This window comes from Chrysemys picta, chromosome 9, assembly GCF_011386835.1.
Source record: "Chrysemys picta bellii isolate R12L10 chromosome 9, ASM1138683v2, whole genome shotgun sequence".
NCBI lineage: Eukaryota > Metazoa > Chordata > Testudines > Emydidae > Chrysemys > Chrysemys picta.
Genome location: NC_088799.1, coordinates 21,767,470 through 21,785,453, shown reverse-complemented (window position 1 = coordinate 21,785,453; position 17,984 = coordinate 21,767,470). Strand labels below are relative to the sequence as shown.

General features: G+C 42.5%; 2 protein-coding genes across 11 annotated transcripts in view; one reads left to right on the top strand and one right to left on the bottom strand.

Moving 5' to 3' along the window:
- The window catches only part of IFT80 (intraflagellar transport 80), a 180,741-nt gene extending 169,021 nt beyond the window's left edge, over positions 1–11,720 (bottom strand). For 2 of the 5 annotated variants that reach the window (XM_065556886.1, XM_065556888.1), the window contains exons 1-3: positions 11,583–11,720; positions 3,202–3,319; positions 2,073–2,296 (exon numbers count right to left, since the gene is read on the bottom strand). In XM_065556886.1, the coding sequence (XP_065412958.1) occupies positions 2,073–2,296; positions 3,202–3,236 (259 nt within the window). In that variant the 5' untranslated portion in view covers positions 3,237–3,319; positions 11,583–11,720. Of the gene's footprint in view, positions 1–2,072; positions 2,297–3,201; positions 3,320–11,362; positions 11,502–11,582 lie in introns of those variants that run through there. The other 3 variants (XM_065556887.1, XM_065556889.1, XM_065556890.1) reach the window with 3 other exon arrangements.
- Positions 11,721–12,145: 425 nt separating this feature from the next.
- Positions 12,146–17,984, top strand: part of SMC4 (structural maintenance of chromosomes 4) — a 102,339-nt gene continuing 96,500 nt past the window's right edge. The window contains exons 1-4 of one of the 6 annotated variants that reach the window (XM_024102531.3): positions 12,146–12,823; positions 14,470–14,700; positions 15,840–16,018; positions 16,643–16,834. In XM_024102531.3, the coding sequence (XP_023958299.2) occupies positions 14,571–14,700; positions 15,840–16,018; positions 16,643–16,834 (501 nt within the window). In that variant the 5' untranslated portion in view covers positions 12,146–12,823; positions 14,470–14,570. Of the gene's footprint in view, positions 13,174–14,469; positions 14,701–15,839; positions 16,019–16,642; positions 16,835–17,984 lie in introns of all 6 variants that reach the window. The other 5 variants (XM_005299186.4, XM_005299183.4, XM_024102532.3 and 2 more) reach the window with 5 other exon arrangements.

The following is a 17,984-nucleotide window of genomic DNA, read 5'->3' as shown; positions in this document are numbered from 1 at the left end:
GAGGTTGTGAAGGCTAGGACTATAACAGGGTTTAAAAGAGAACTAGATAAATTCATGGAGGTTAAGTCCATTAATGGCTATTAGCCAGGATGGGTAAGGAATGGTGTCCCTAGTCTCTGTTTGTCAGAGGGTGGAGATGGATGGCAGAAGAGAGATCACTTGACCATTACCTGTTAGGTTCACTCCCTCTGGGACACCTGGTATTGGTCACTGTCGGTAGACAGGATACTGGGCTGGATGAACCTTTGGTCTGACCCAGTATGGCCATTCTTATGTACCACTAGGAGAAATGGTAAGATGTGCCAGCAATGTGCAGATGACACACAAGACTACCTATACTTTCTATAATTACCACCAAGCTGACCTACATTTGGATGAGATCAACTTGTGGATGAAGAACAGCTGAACTGGAGTATGATGGAGGTTGGCAGAGGAAAGCACTTTGAGTAGTTTGCACTCACAGTGCATTGTCCTTTGGATTCCTTCAGTTTCATTTGATTGCTGCTTCTGCCAGCACATTGAGTAACAGGTATGAGCAGCAACAGAGAGATAAGGACAGCCCTTCCTGGATGGGTTATTTCACAGTGGATTTTCATTACTGAAGAAAGTTAAAGAATTATGTTTCTGCACCAAAACTTTTCCTTTGATAGGTCAATGGAATACAGTGAGGGAAAACGGGGAAAAAAGATTTCTAGTCAGAATATAAGGAAAAACATATTTCCCCCTTAATTACTCTGCGCCAAAAAATTAAAAATTCTGTGCACATTTTAAAATTCTGCAAAATTCTGCATTTTTATTTGTCAGAAGAACACTATATAATCACGCCTCCCCACAGAGTCTAGCAGCGATGCCAAACACCCACACACCCCCTCCAGAGCCCAGCTGCGGCACACCCCCCAGCCGAGACATTCGCACTCCCTACCCCTCAGAGCCCAGCCATGGGGTTCCCCCTAGCCCACACAACCTACAGGATCCCCAGCCCAGACACTTGCACGCCCTCCCTCCCAAACACCAGCTGCGGGGCTGCCCCCAGGCCAGACACTTCCCTCCCTCCCCCCGAGCCCAGGAATCCAGAGGAAGAAACAGCCTGAATCCGGATCTCGGGCTTCTGTGGAGATTCCTGCACGCCACCTCCTTCCTTCAGGACATGCAGAGAACTGCAGATGCCGGGAACCCTCCAGCTCCCTCCCCCGACAGTACCTGTGAGCTGTGCTCTGCCAGGACCAGCGGTACCTAGTGGCAGCCAGCAGCTCTGCAGCCCATTTCTGTGTAGGAAAAGGAAATTCTGCGCAAAACCCATTAATTTTTGTGCAAATTCTGCATGCACGGTGGCGCAGAATTTCCCCAGGAATAAATTTAATGCCACGATCCTACAGTGTACATGGGCAGGCCCCTGCAGCTGTGCAGAGCCCCACTTAATTAAGTGGTGGAACTTCATACAGGTACAAGGATTGGCCAGTGTATTTCAGAATTGGGGGCAAATCTCTTTAAGGGGTAAAAGGAAACAAACAAACAAATCACAAAATCCACACGTAGGAGTTGCCATATTGGATCAGCACCAAGGTCCATCCAGTCCAGTATCCTGGCCCTGACAGTGACCAGAACTAGATGCTTAGAGAAAGCATTAGTCTTATCCTGGTCTCTAACAGTTACAGACTGGTTTAAACCCCGAAGAATAAAGTTTAATACACCCTTCCGAAAAATTGATATATTTTGTTATAATTGATAATTGTTATAACTCTTGACATTCTTGATATCCATACATATATGCACATATTCAGATCAATTTATGAACTACAAAATAAGAACATTTTGCTCAATTAAGGATCACAGAATTTGACCCTATAAAAAAAAAAAATACTAGTGACATCCCTTTTTATAATCACATTAGGCATAATGTACTCTCAGAAGCATTATAAAAATGTACTTATTTTGTAAAAATAGTTAGTTTTAAAATCAGTACAATTTTGCTATATTTTAATTTGCTTTTATTACACTTGGAATTTAAGAGTGGCATAAGCATTTTTTTTACTGGGAATTTATAAGATCTACATATTTTAAAGAACACTTACCGTCAGAGCTTGTGAGTACAAAACTCTCAGCTTGGGATTGCTTCTTTCCACCTATATTTTTGGGAAACCAATGAAGATCTATGGGGTAGATATCATCAGGAAGCTTCACTACTTGAGTTGTCTCACTAGTTAACAAGTTCCATTTTATGATGTGGTGATCATCACTACATGAATATAGCTCATCAGCTGTAGTCCAGCCCACACAGCTAACCAATTCTTTATGTGTAATTGAATTAAGGAAGTCTTGAATTTTGGTTACTGAAAGTAATCTTAGAATATACCTCTTCTCTAAGTATTGCAAAAATAAAGTGATAATAAAGAAAAAATATTTTAAAAATATTTAATTTTGGCTATTTAAAAAACAGATCTATATACAGAAGTTATTTTTCTTTGTGTAAGGTCTTTACATTGCATTATTTTTCTTTGTGTCAAGAGGCAGCAGAAAGCTGGAAGAAAATAAAGAGCAAAAAAGGAATTTGACAGAGTATGTGACTTTAAAAGTATCATGTCTAATTAAACTGCACATCTATTAAGCACAGATAAAAGCTTAGGCTCCATCTACAGGAGGGCCTTGGTGTCAAAATACATAAGTTAAAACACATTTGGTCAAATTTTGGTTTTCGTTATAGCCGTATCACACTGGGGATGGAGATAACTCATTTAAGAGTAACAAAGTGGTATTAGGTAAGCGTATACCTTTGCAATAAGACTAACAAACGATAGTATCAACAGACAAATTGATACAGGAGTGAAATTATTAGCTGCATGAGAAAATCTCTTTGCAAGAATAAATCCTCTAAGAGAAGAAAGGGAAAACAAACAAAATAAATCTTGACACCTTCTGCAAGGTGCTGAACATCCTAGATTCCAACAGAAGTTACTGAAAATGGAGGGTACTAAGTACCTTGCTTGAGGTGCTTAACACCTTGTAGTACTGGGCCTTTACATTTCTGCAGAAAACAGTAAAAATCTTTTTTTTTTTTAATTAAGTCTCCAGAATCTGTAAAATAACTTTGCACTGTCTTTACAATCACATCACATATTTTACTAGAACATGATAAACATAATTCTATTTTACCAAAAGTGCTGTGTAAAGTTAATACACTTTGTTTTGAGACAAAGGATATGTTTTGGTTCCTTTAAGTGTGATGTCTTCAGCCTCATTCTTTCTAAATTTCTTGGTTTTGCTAGTCCAGATGAAACATTAAAAAGTATAAAAGATGGTTTCTTCACTGGATAGGTTACAGCTGTAAAGATTTTTTAAAATGAGTAATCACCATTAAAAAGGAAAATACAAATATCCAAAATAAAATGTTTAAAAGCAATTAATGTTGTGCATGTTCTCTAAAGAAGGCCAGCAATACAATTCACACAGTCTTCAACTAGGCATAGGTGAGCAATATATATGATGTTGTTGACCAAAGAAGAATAAGTAGTCAAAGAAGGACATGGCTGGCATTTACAGGCAGCAGGTTTGGTGACAGTTGTTGACTAGTGGGGGGCAAGGATCAACATTCACATCACATTCCCCATCAGTACCCAGGCCCACACCAGGGAAGCTAATGATCCAACCAGCAGATCAAATTCGGTGATGACTCCTGATCACATGCCACCTTCTTATGTTAAACGTGCCTCAGAAGATGACTAGCTATGGTATCTGCATACAAAAACGTATGCCTCTTTTCATGGGCAGGACAGAATAACTAAAAATTAATCACTGGAATAAACTGACAGACTATTGAAGAATATGGTTTTTAAAAAGTCGCTCTCTCTCTCGGATATAATTACTATAGAGTACATATTTTGGACCAGAACCTCAGTTGGTTTAAATTAGCATAGCTCTACTGACTTCAACTGGGCTATGTTAATTTATACTGATAATCTGGTCCAAAATATGCACATATTGCATATGTGTAACATGTAATATGCTACCAAGTATCAGGGTGGATTTGATTTAAATCACTAATCAGGAAGACTCGATTTAATCATGGATTTCTACATAAAAAAGTGCATTCTTGTTGGTTGTTACAACCTTAATACATAGTCTTGACAACTCAGGGTATGTCTACACTACGAAATTAGGTCGATTTTATAGAAGTAGATTTTTAGAAATTGATTTTATACAGTCCATTGCGTATGTCCACACTAAGCGCATTAAGTCAGCGGAGTGCGTTCTCACTACTGTGGCTAGCATCAACTTACGGAGCGGTGCACTGTGGGTAGCTATCCCATAGTTCCCGCAGTCTCCGCTGCCCGTTGGAATTCTGGGTTAAGCTCCCAATGCCTGATGGGGCAAAAACATTGTTGCGGGTGGTTTTGGGTACATGTCGTCAGTCGCCCCTCCGTCCGTGAAAGCAATGGCAGACAATGGCCAAGCTTTGATGCGACAGTTGTGTATGTTTCTCCTTGATGCAAACCCGCCCCCTTTGTTGATTTTAATTCCCTGTAAGCCAACCACCCTCCCCCCATTCGAAATAAAGTAACTATTGTTTTGAAACCATGCATTCTTTCTTTATTAATTAAAAAAAAAAAAAGAGAGAGAGAGATAATGGACAAGGTAGCCCGGGTGGGGTGGGGGAAGAGGGAAGGACAAGGCCACATTGCTTATTGTAGCCACGCTAAAAATCAAACTGTTTGAATGACAGCCTTCTGTTGCTTGGGCCATCCTCTGCAGTGAAGTGGCTGGGTGCCCGGAGCCTCCCCCCGCATTCTTGGGCGTCTGGGTGAGTTGGTGGCCACACTCTGAGGCCACCAAAAAAATTTGTCCTGAGAACCTCTGCACTAAACCATTTAAAGAACAAGTGATGCTAGAACTGCTTAACTGTAAGAGTATATGTTGAAATTGTGCAGTCCTGTAGAGTATACTGGCATTAGGACAGGGTACCCTTTATGAACGATTTGAAATCACAGACCATCTTGGAAAACATCATTCCTAAATGCAGTATCACAAGAAAAATCAGAGACAGAAACCAATCAGAGTATAAAGATATTCATGCCTTGCCGCTACAGGATAAGGAAAATTATAGGTGAAGCTGATAATGCATTCTGAAAGCTTCCCACTGTAAGATCTTGTTTTCAGTTGCTTATAACTTTGTCAAACTTTAACCATTTGGGTTGAAATTTTCCATCCTAAGTTTCTGCCTCAGACTTTTTTTTTTTAATAAAAGTTTCAGCTAGAACCGTTCAGCCATTTCCAAGAATGAAACTAGGAGTTAAATACATTATTTTGTCCATGTTTTTTTTAAAAATACTATAATCTTTTTGTCCAGAAGCTCTACTACCTCTATGCTTTCAGGCAAGGGCTTGACATTTGAATGCATGGGGTATTTCCCTGGTGTCAGGGATGTGGCTTTTGCCATCCCCATGAAAATTTGAGATGAGATCAAGTTATGAACCTCAACAAACCAGTTTGCACAAGCTCAGTAGACACTTGTTAGAGTCCGGCACCTAAACTCTCTGAAGAGTCCATCTGCTGAGCACACACCATCCCCAGAGAGCAACTGAACATGCTCCATCCCAGGGCTGCAGAGACTGGACCAGGGTTTCCCCACAATTGCTCTTCCTGGTTGCCAAGACAGCTGTGGTAGCATGCACCAGTACTGAGAGCATCAACTCTCAATGTTCCCCCAGCAAGTGTCCAGGCACTGTAGAGAAAGAGGAAGAACCAGCCTGGCTGAAATGCAGATGGGTGAGGAATAGGAGAGGGGTGGAGAGACAGGACAAGGGGTTGCAGGACCCAGAGGATGGGGAAAGGAAGCAGAGGTGGACGGGAACTGATGCAAGAGGGCGGATAGGAGCAGAGGGAGAAGGAGCTGGAGCAGGATGATGGTGGGTAGGAACAGAGGAGGAAGATGGGAGGGGACCAGGGACACGAGCTGGGGGAATAAGGATCTATAACCATTACAGAATACTACCCTTCAGAACCAGCAATTGAAATCTAGGACCCTGAATCTCTACCTTCCTCTGCCATAAGCAGGCTGTGAAATCCACTGGCAAAGTGTCTCATGACCATCTAGAGACTGTTCCACAGAGAATGATAGCCTGCTTCTGCTACCAGTTACTCGGTGAGCTCCAATGAAAGAAATTGGGTGTTGTGGATCTAAAGGTACCCATCTTGGGGGTCAATTTGGTTCCACATTGTAGAACTACTGTATTAACCTTTTTTATAAAACGAACTGAAATTACAAAAAACTGCAACAAAAACAAGATTGCAAAGCCAAATATTCAAAAGTTAGGAAAGGCCAGAAGTAATGCTGTCCCTGTAACCTTAATTTATCCCATGTGCTACATGAATACATACCTGCACACCCCTCGGCCCACGCCGCTTCCCGCAGCCCCCATTGGCCTGGAACGGCGAACTGCGGCCAGTGGGAGCTGCGATCGGCCGATCCTGCGGATGCTGCAGGTAAACAAACTATCCTGGCCTGCCAGCAGATTTCCCTGATGGGCTGCATGCCAAAGGTTGCCAATCCCTGGATTATATCATACTGCATACACTCAAGGGGAGGAGAGGAAAATTAAGGTTGCCTGGGCAACATTAATTCTAACATTTCCTAACTTTTAAGTGCATGGCTTTGCAGCTTTCATGTTCTTTTAATGCAGTTTTTTGGACATAATTTAAATAACTAGGGTGTTTAATAAGAAATTTATTTACTCCCAATTTACAGTATTAATCTTCTTTACATGCAACTACAGTATTATAGTTATGCCTCCACCAAAGCCAAATTGCAGTACTAGTTCCTCAATATATAGTTGAAGTAGATAGTTTGGGATAGTTTACATTCATGGATTATTTTGCAATGAAATAGAAAATGGCAAATACAAGACACATGGTATCACAATGCAGCAGAAAGTTTTTACAAAGGATTCTACTTCATAGAAGTCATTTTTAAATATGCATTTCTAAACTGGCTTTAAAATGATCATAAGAGTGCTTGAGTGACAACTGTCAAAACTACCTATTCTGTGAATATTTCAAAGCATGGCTGCTGCAGGACAAATGCCTCACTCTGCCCTTGAACCTAATCTGAACATAACAATTCTAAGGCTATGTCTACACTAGCACTTTTGTGAGTCAGCTATATCGCTGCAGTTGCGCAGCTGTAAAGTCTCCTGTGTAGCTGATCTGTGCTGACAGGAGAGAGCTCTCCCATGAGCATAATTAAATCACCCCCAAGGAGCTATGGTAGCTATGTTGAAAGGGGAGCGTCTCCTGCCCACATAGTGCTGTCCACCCCAGCGCTTTAGTTGGTATAACTTAGGTCACTCAGGAGGGTGGCTTATTCACATCCCTGAGTGATACAAGTTATACTGACATAAGTGGTAATATAGACATTGCCTCAGTTTCCCAAACTCCAAAGCTTCTCTCTCTCACCAACAGAAGTTGGTCCAATAAAAGATATTTTCTTACCCACTTTGTCTCTCTTATTTTTTTTTAAGAGGTGTCAGTTATCATAATACCCACGGTTGCAAACAGTATTATGCACACCTATTCGTTAGGAACTGGACTGAGACTACCAAATCCTTTCACAGAGGGCAGTGAACAGTATTCAGATGCCACTGTTAGTCACTACAACTTGGAATTTAGCCCAGACACAAGCAAATATTAAGTACACCTCTACCTCAATATAACGCTGTCCTCGGGAGCCAAAAAATCTTACCACGTTATAGGTGAAATCGCGTTATATCAAACTTGCTTTGATCTGCTGGAGTGTGCAAGCCCCTCCCCCCCCCCAAGCACTGCTTTACCACGTTATATCCGAATTCATGTTATATCGGGTCGCGTTATATTGGGGTAGAGGTGTACAATGAATAAAGAATCTTAAAAGCTTGAGGCTTTTTGTGCAGAGAAGGGGGATACATCTTCTCTTTCCGCCAACGCTGTAGGCAAGGATGAAGAAGATTTTAATGGAGAGAAGAAGTGGGCTTGAACTCTTCTTTCCTCACCAGCAACACTAGCTGAAGCTGTTTGCTAAAGAGATCAGCATGGAAATAGTTAACAATAGTGCCTGACAGCATTAGGTGTCTCACCACTTAACTGAATGGGGTAGTTCATATCGGTGAACTGTTGTTTTAGGTTGCCCATTTGCAGAACCAGGAAGACAGCACTTCATTAGTTCACATTATTTCTCATTCAGGTGGTAATCTTTATAATCATAAAATCTAAAATCTCCAACTTGAGGCTTTTTCATGTCCAAATAACACTTATGTATTTAGGACTTTAGAGACTAAAATTTTTAATCTACCTAAATTTGGAATGTGAGCATGATTTAAGGCCTCCAACTATTGCTTGGATAGTTTTATAGCCTCTCCCCTTTGTGATGAAGGATTCTGTTGAGTGTGTCCTGGTATTGCAAAATCTCACTAGTTTAGAGTCTAATTCCATAGGTACTTAGAGGGGAGAGGACTCAGCAGAGAGGACTCAGCAGAAGATGCCTCTCAGAATTGGGTCCTTAAATTGTGCCAGCTTTGTGCAGCCTTGTAATTAGGTCTAAATATGTGACAGCCCTCTAAACAAACAGTCTACATAGACTCACAATGGATTTATCAAAGCCTTTGAATTTTTTAAGACTGCTGTATTTCATTCTCTCTCTAAGTAATCAAGCAAGGGAGTTTTTGTTGGGGAAGTGATAAATCTGTGACTACATCTGAATCATATGATGGCATTAATAAATAAATAAATATGAGTGAAGGTTGCCTTAACTAGTACTTTTCTTGGTATTTGTGGGATTTGCATTTGAGCAACCTGAACTCTAAACTAGCAATATTTTTGTTTTGGTTTTCAGAAAGAAGTATTAATACTGAGAGTTAGTCACAAAGATAGCTACCAACACTGATATTTTATCCACCCTAGGCTTCCTCCCCACAGCCCTGCCCTCTGCATAGCTTCACTCCTCTATCATGCCCCAGGCAGAGTCCTGTACCTATAACAACTCACATGCACTCCCCTCACATATCTCTTTAATCCCACTCTTCAACACATTCCATTTATCTTACATTGAGTCCCCAGAATTCTCTGCTCCCCCAACCCCATTCATCTTCCTATGTCCCCCCAAATTCTTGCTAAGTACCCCATCTCCCCTCCTACCACTTGGCTGCCTATGAAGCAGCTGCAGAGTGCACTGGGGAATTAAGCATGAGCAAGAATGACTGTGTGAGACAGACAGGAGAATGAGCACGAAAACGAGTGGGTTACAGGTGGCTGAATGGCAACATTAGAGGGTTGATGGCTAGGGTGATCAGATGTCCCGATTTTATCGGGACTGTCCCAATATTTGCTTGTTTGTCCCATGTCCCGACCAATGTTAGGTCGGGACACTGGACAAACAAGCAAAGGCTCCGGAGCCCAGAAGGGCTCGTGCCCCCCCCCGCCCCGACTCTGCCCCCTCCTACTCCCATTGGCTCCCTCCCCAAATCCCCACCTCTTCCCCAAGCACGCCATTCCTCCTCCCTCCACAAGCGCTGGAGGGAGGCCGTGGAGACGCAGGGGGAGTGCGGGGCCGGGGGTGAGTGAGAGTCCGGCCTGGCCCCAAGCGCAGGCAGGACTCAGTCAGGCGGTACCTGGAGGGAGAGTAGGGGGCAGCCCGCGGAGCCAGGCGGTGGCTGTTCTCCCCACCTGGGCAGCGGGACTTGGGAGCAGTCACGTCTGGGCTGGCTGTCCAGCTGCTGCAATCCCACGGCGTCCCTGGGGCGGAGGCATCGGCAGCCCAGCCCCATTCGTTCCCCTGCAGGACCCAAGCGGGATGGGGGGGCTGGGGCCTGCTGCCCCCACTCCGGGGCCGCCCATGGGATTGCACCAGCTGGGCAGCCAGCCCAGACGCGACTGGCCAAGGGCTGGGCGCAGCGTGCACGCTGCTGGGTCCCGCAACAGGCCCGGGCTCGGGGGATTCGGGCCTGGGCGCCAGAGCCGCAGTTGCTGAGCGCCATGGCCGCTTCCTCCGGCCACGGCAGTAGGAGCTGCAGCAGCGGCTGCTCCCGAGTCCCGCTGCCCAGGTGGGGAGAACAGCCGCCGCCTGGCCCCATGGGCCGCCCCCCTACTCTCCCCTCCAGGTACCGCCCGACTGAGTCCTGCCTGCACTCGGGGCCAGGCCGGAATCTCACGCACCCCGGTCCCGGGCTCCCCCTGCGTCTACGGGGCCTCCCTCCAGTGCTTGTGGAGGGAGGAGGAAGGGTGTGTGTGTGTTTTTTTGCTCTGCCGCCATTTTTTTTTTTTTTTGTGTGCTCTGCGTCCCGATATTTGACCTGGGTGATCTGGTCACCCTATTTATAGCAAAGAAACAGGGATGTGAATGAAGGATCTCAAGGGTGAGAGACCAGTCACTCTGCATAATCCTGCTGTCCTAGCTCCCTGATACACCGAAGAAGCAGGGCTGTGGGGACAGATGCACCAATACTGCAGCACAGAACTGGGCTCTCCCCACTGCACCCCCATCTCCTGCACAACTCCTAGTCCCTCTACCCCCCAGAGCCTTGTGACATTCCCCAAAATCTTCACTTAACCCCTATGCTTCTCTAAATTCCACCACCCACTTCTGCTCACCCACTCACACTCCCCTGCCCCCCCTCCATTCATAGCATCTTCCATTCATGCCCCTCCCTCCAGCCACATGCCACAATTTTCCTTCTGGTAAGTTACTGTTGGGACCCATCCTAGGAAAAGGTTACAGTAGTAAACACTTTTCATCATGCTCTCACCAGGCAAGTTAGAGGGACCAACAAAACAACCCTGCCTTTCTCCCTCCCTCAAGGCAGGTTGTAGTGGGGGGAATCGCTTAACACAAACTAGTATGGAGTGAGTGTTTCCTCAGCTCTTTCTTGACCAGGCTCCCCCCTCCCACTTTCCACAAGGAAATTATAGTGGGCCACCACTCCAGAGGGATCGCTCAGTGGTTTGAGCATTGGCCTGCTAAACCCAGGGTTGTGAGTTCAATCCTTGAGGGGGAAATTTAGGGATCCGGGGCAAAAATCTGTCAGGGATGGTACTTGGTCCTGCTGTGAAGCCAGGGAACTGGACTCAATGACCTTTCAAGGTCCCTTCCAGCTCTATAAGATAGGTATATCTCCATATAACTCCAGACCCTGGCATTACAGGAGTAGAGGGCTTCCCCCTCATCCTCTCACTTCCCCAAGACAGGTAACTGGTATAGGTGCTGGAATTAGGGATGCTACCACACCCCCAGGCTTGTAGTGGCTTCCATTATACACAGGGTTTACAGTTTGGTTCAATGGCTCTCAGCACCCCCACTATACAAATTGCTCCAGCCCCTCCAGCTCCCCTTTTGGAAATTTACCTGTCCAAGGCAGCTGGTCGGTCTAGGGGTACAAGTCTCAAGCTGGGAGAGTGAATGGGCGTGGAGAACCCTCTCCAGGGCAGGACCCTGTCGCTGGCACTTGGGCTGTCAGTTGCTCCCAGACCCTCACAGATTTAACACAAGCTTCCTCCTCCCCAGTTAAGGGCGCCCTAGAACTCCTAATACGGGGTCGGGGGAAGCAACGAGCGACACCACTTACTAATCTCTCAGTCCTCTCCGCTCTGTTAGCAAACGCTGCAAGGAAGCCGCTCTGTCTCTATAGCTACTTCCCGCGAGATTTCCCACGCTTATCCCCGCGCGAGACTTCCTCACTCCCCCGTCCACCTAACGGACCCTCCCAAGCCAGGTGACAAATCACTGACGTCATCGGATGGGCCTGTTAATTAATATATTTTAAAAAATATATTTATTATAATTTTATATTTTAAATTTTTTTAAATATATTTATTCCTTTTTTAGTTTCGTCCGCCATCGCCCCTCAGGCCGTTACCAGGCAACCAAGCTCCTCCCATTGACCCACACTATCATTTAAATTAGTAGGATTTTTTCCTCACTTAGGCGCCTTTAAGTACCGTTCTTTTCATTTACTTTAAATTAAAAATTACCAAAACTATGTAAATGTTTTTATTTTATTTTTACCCCGTTCCGCACAGTAACGGAAAACAATATGGCGCCGGAGGGTTTTTTTTTTTTTCCTCCTTTCAAACCTGTGGGAGGCCGACAGCCGTCCCTCTCTTTACCCAGCATGCTCCGCGCGTTTCTAACGAATTTCGGTTCGAGTTTGGAGTTTGGGCGCCATTTTCGAGTGTAGAAGCCGCCAAGCTGCAGCAGGCAGGAGCCGGCCGGACTCTTCAGAGCCAGCGTCACCCGAAGTCTTGCCGGGGCAGCTCGCCGCCTGCTCCGCGTACAAGGTACCAGCTCTGCCTGCTGACAGGACTGCGAACCCTGGGGCGGCTCGGCAAGCAGCGCTTCCAGCAAAGTGCCTAGTAATTTATCTGGGGACAGGTGGAGCTGGGGGGCTCTCTTCCCTGTAACTGGAGCTGGGGGACCTCCCCATGGAGCCTGCCTGGGGGGTAGCTGTAGATTTCCCTACGTAAGCTACCCTGGCGGGTGGGGAGCAAGGGGCGGCGGACTTTTCCCTCCCTCCCTTTCTTTTCCCTTCCCCCCACCCCTTCGGGGGAGCGAAAGGCGGCGGCGGCTTCTTTTCCCACGTCTTTAATCTGCAGTCCCGCGGGGTGGGGCGACTGTCTGACTGCCGTTCCGTACCACCGCCAATGTAACTGGCCCTTCCCGAGCACGGAGCGGTCCTCCTCGCGCGTAGAGAAGAGTGGTGTGATTTTGTTCCTCGGGGCGGCGACCTACCATCACCAGCAATATTATATCTACCGAATCATGGGTGGGGGTCCATTGCAACCTATGGGAGAGAGCGGATTCCCCGTTGTATCCTTATGGACCTATGGGGACCCATTCATCAGATACCAATCACTGGAGGAGAGGCGCAGTAACAAGTTTGTGAGGCCTGATTTTAATCTGTCTGCAGACTAGGGTCGTCTTTGTGATTGTGTTTTCAACTACTTCTGACAGTTGTACCCTAGGGAAACCCCTATAGACCCAGACCAAGGGGCTATGGGGAACTTTAGGATGACTGGTTGCTTCCAAAACAATTCTGAGGGAAATGCGCAACACAATCACTGGTCGCTGACATCAGTTATTACCCTTACATTGAATATTTTCCAAATGGGGGAATCATCTTGGTTTTTAATCGCAATGAGACTCACACTTGGCAGCAGGTCCGTAAGTGTTGCTTTTAAGAAACACCTTTTGATTTTATTTTTTTTGGGGCGGTGGGTTTGGACATAAATACCTGTTAGATGATCAGGGAGTAACTGGGGTAAATGATTCATGCTTGGCAAGGTGATTCAGATTGAGATGCGAGGGAACTCAGATTTAAAAGCTGATGATAAATAGTTATATTGTAAATGACTCTTAAATCTGTTTTCAGTATTTTTGTATGATTAACTACCCTACTCAATTTGAATTAACGTTATTAAAAAAAATCCTATAGGACTTTGTTTAAAAAAAAAAACTGTCACGGAGAACGGGCATAGAGACTCAAATTGCCTTAAAACGAATTCTCCCTCTATCTTCCACCCCCATCCCCATCCCAACCCCTATTGTCCCAAATGAAGGACTCTTGTGGGTTGGGACTGTAGGTAGGTCAGAAAATGTCAAATGATTGGCACCGATTGTAAGATGACTTTCCAACCACGTCCGTTTTTTATCTTGTGAGAAGCATACTTTCTTGTCTGTTTTTCTCCAAACTAAATTCACCATTTGCTGTGATAGAGTAATTTAGACTTTTTGAGGAGAATATTTTACTAGTTCAGGCTTCTTGCTTTTCATCTTTCTCCTGAGCTGCTTTCTATTCTTGCTTTTTTGGCAACTGCCTTTATGTGCCAAGTGGGGACTTTTGTACTGCTTTTTTTCCCCTTGATCAAGCATTAACATCAAATCTACTGCTGATACTTAATTTGCTTTTTGTTTGGTGTGCTGTCTTTAAGTGTTGAGCATTGCCAATAGTGAGCATTTAGCTACATTTTGGGGAAACCGTTCAGTTTAATGTCCTTTGGACTAGAAACTTTCTATAGAGTGGAAAGTATCTGAGTAATATTAGATTGGACTACTGAAAATACTTATTAGAAAATCTTAGGTGTGTGTGTATATATAAAAGTGCTTCTTCAAGAACATATCTGCTTGGGATGTTCATTCAGTTTATTACTGAAATGACACTTGCCAGCAATATCATAATTATTCTTTATCTGAATATGGATGTTAGGTTTTAATGCTGCCACATCAGAATGTGTCTGTATGATGGGTTTCAATAGATGGATGTCCTCTACTTTTATGTAAAAGCCAAGGGGATAAAGCTACCAATTTAAGGGACTTTATAATATGGTGACTAAAGGCTGAGTTTTAGTTTGGTTGAAATCCTGATCCTATCTTTGAAATTCATATGGATTTCACATAGTAGTAGTCATTTTGGATACACATGCACAGTTATAGACCTTAACGGGTGATACGCCCAGCACTTGGGTCATGGGGTTTTTCTTGTTTGTGTTAGCAAAGGAGACATATCCCTTGGGTAGTTTGATTGCTTGGAATCGGAGGGGAACAGCCAACAGAAATCATGCCAAGCAAGAGGACCAAAACCTCCTCTGCAGCCCGTCAAAAAGGCAAAGAGCCCTTGGAGGAATCCACCAGTGATATGGAAGTGGAAAAAGAAGCCGACACATGCATCAGTGAAGCATCTCAGCAAGGTAAGTGTTTGTTATGAGTCCGATGTACCAAGCATGTAAATTTAGTGATATGTCTTCATGATAGTATCTTGCTGAACTTAAGGCCATTCCAGTTCAGATTCAGCTTCTATCTAGGAAGAGATACTATAATTTTTTATTTTGACAAGTTGAATTTAAATCTGATTTTAAAACTGCAAATATGGCTTTGAAAGAGTTAAAGCATTTGCATCGGTGTTTTAGGTTAGGTAAAAATGCTGTTGGTAGGCAATGTTTCTTCCAACTAAGCCTAGATTTCATATTCTTGCTACGTTGTCTAGTACTTCCGATTATGGTAGCAGGATTATTTTAGCTACAGATGCATCCCGCAGCATGGGATTTCTTGGGCTGGAATAAGTGGCAGTGACTTGAAATTCTTCTTAAAATAAATGACTTTTAGGCAATTACTCATTATGTATTAAACTTGTGTTAGAATTGATTTTCTGCTGGAAATAGCTGTAGAAAACTGGTTTTAGGTAGCCATGTATGTTATGTTATTAAAGTAAGATGTTTGATAAATGGTTAATATGTGGAAAGTGATGTCAGAGTTGTCTACTTAAAGAAAAAGTTGCTTTTAACAGTTGAAAAGCTGTTTTATTTAAAACTATAATTGAAATCCAAGGGGCCAGTTTGTTTTCGTAACAAACTTCCTGCCTTTCAAGAGTAAGTTGTGCTGTCATTACAGTTTTTCAGGGCATTGTTCAACCATCCCCAAATCTCCTCCTCCTTATAGTGTGTGTGAGCACGCCTGAAATGTGGCTGTCCAGTTATTAATTAGAAAGACTTTGCCCATTTGTACGGATTTGTAGGCTTTTTAAATGTAACTATTGTAATTTCACACTGCCTTGCAAAGTGTTAGAATAAGCATTATGTAATGAAACAGTAACCCCACTAGTGAACGGATGGGACATCTTAAGTGTCTACTTTCTAAAAAATTAGCTCCTTGGAAGAAAGGTGCTTTAACTCCACTTACGTTCAGTTTTAATAATTTAAAGTGAAAGTATAGATTCCTAGTTTGTATAGAAGCAAATTTTTACTTTTTCTGCTTCAACTAGGCTTTTAGAAGGTCTCTCTAGTCATTGAGACATTATATAGTTTTTTCTTTTTATTTTGGATGTTTTTAGCAGCTTCAGATGGGGTACTTGATAATCGAAGTTTAGAAGAGATTTTGAGTAGCATCTCTCCTCCCCCACCTCCAGCAATGACCAATGAAGCTGGAGCTCCTCGCCTCATGATAACTCATATTGTAAACCAGAACTTCAAATCCTACGCAGGGGAACAAATTCTGGGACCTTTTCATAAGGTATTTTTCTATTTTAAGTAACTTCTAAACCGAAGTAAAATTTTGTTTAGTCTCTAGTACTCCTTATTTGCTGATAAGTTGTGTTCACAGTACTGTAAGGAGTTATTTTATATATTTATAGTGGAAGAGTGAGAATTACTTTAATGATGATACTCTAATTTTATTTAAAGGACAATAGATTACTTGTAGTCAAAGTGTAAGTTTTTGATACTGTACCATGCTTGAATTAGAAGTAAACTACAACTTAAGCATATATCGTCTTTGCTTTATTCGATTTACTGAACAACGTTTAGGGGTTAAATCACAAATACAAGAAAATCATGTGGTTAATTATGAGCTTGTTTCTTTATAAACCATGCTTACTGGGTACAATATAGCTTTCTGACTTTACAGAATAAAACTTAGAAATCTGTGCTAACCAGAGGTGTATTTTATTCTCCCCGCCCCCCGGCTTCTCCTCCCCCCCCCCTCCCCCCCCGGGGCAGTAAAAACTAAGCTTCCCAATAGTCTGCAACTTCCTGCACTAGAAATAACAGTATTTTCAGCTGTCCACAAATTAAGTAGATGAAGCAAATTGGCTAGTTTCTGTTGTAAATTTGAATATTGTTTCTTTCTGTTATGCAGCGTTTTTCTTGTATTATTGGACCAAATGGCAGTGGAAAATCCAATGTCATTGATTCAATGCTTTTTGTATTTGGGTATCGGGCACAAAAAATCAGATCCAAAAAGCTTTCTGTGCTGATCCATAATTCTGACGAACACAAGAACATCCAGAGTTGTACTGTGGAAGTTCACTTTCAAAAGATTGTTGACAAGGTACGTATTCTTCTGTTTAAAGAAAAAATATGCTGAGGCTTTTTTTTTTTTTTTAAGGATTTGAGAATTTAACATTTTACTGTCTCTTAATGTGGAACTAGCTTAGGATGAAAAACTTGCCCATGTGATCGGTTTACCTTTATGAAGTAGAATACTTCAAACTAGCTGCCTGAAAAAGTACACAACTTCAAGGAGATTTGTTTTTTGTAGTGCTTAATTTCCACTTTGAGTAGACATAACTTTTCATTAGAACTTCTGGATGACTAGTGTTTGATAATACATTATTTTAAAGTTGTTTAAAAATACTAAACTTTATTCTACCGTCAAGTCACATGAGAAATGTTTTTATTTATATATCTATATTTATAATACACACACTCTCTCTCTCTCTCTCTCTCTCTCTCTCTCTCTCTCTCTCTCTAGGGTTGTGTGTAACTGATTTCATTGATACTTTTTTATAAGTCTAAAATCAGATACAATTTAGAACACGGTGTAGCATGCATTATGTAGATTTTTTTTTAATATTTTAGGATTAAAAACTGAATATTTTTATACACACTCTTTATATCACAGTACATTATCAATTTAAACAATCACAAGACTTTCTCCTAAAAAGACTAAACATTTTCTGAAATATTAGGGATAAAATGTCGATGTGACCTTCATTTTGACTGAAAATTAAAAATTTAAAACATCTATTTTGCTTTCCACTTTACTTAGTGTGAACTTTTATGTTGTATTGTTGATTTATTGTTACTTACAGCTTGAGGGAAAATTTTACTTAAAGGATTCTAATATTTTTCAATAAATTGTTCAACACTGCTGAAATATTGACTTAATTGTCCAAGAAATGTTTGGGATAATTTTGTGCATGCAACTGAAGAAATAAAAAAGGGGAAGTGTACTTGCTTTCTGATGTAAACTATAAAAAGCTTATTGCAAGTCAAAAGATTTTAGTTAATAGATTACCAGAATATATAATTTAGGCAAGGGTATTGTAAAAAACAGACTCTTCATGCATTTTAATTGAAGCACTGTTTGTCTGCATTAAACTATATCTAAATACAAATAAAAATTTGACTTGTATTTATATTATACTAGCCTGTCCAATAATTAAATTTATTGTGGCTTTCATTTGTATCTGCATAAT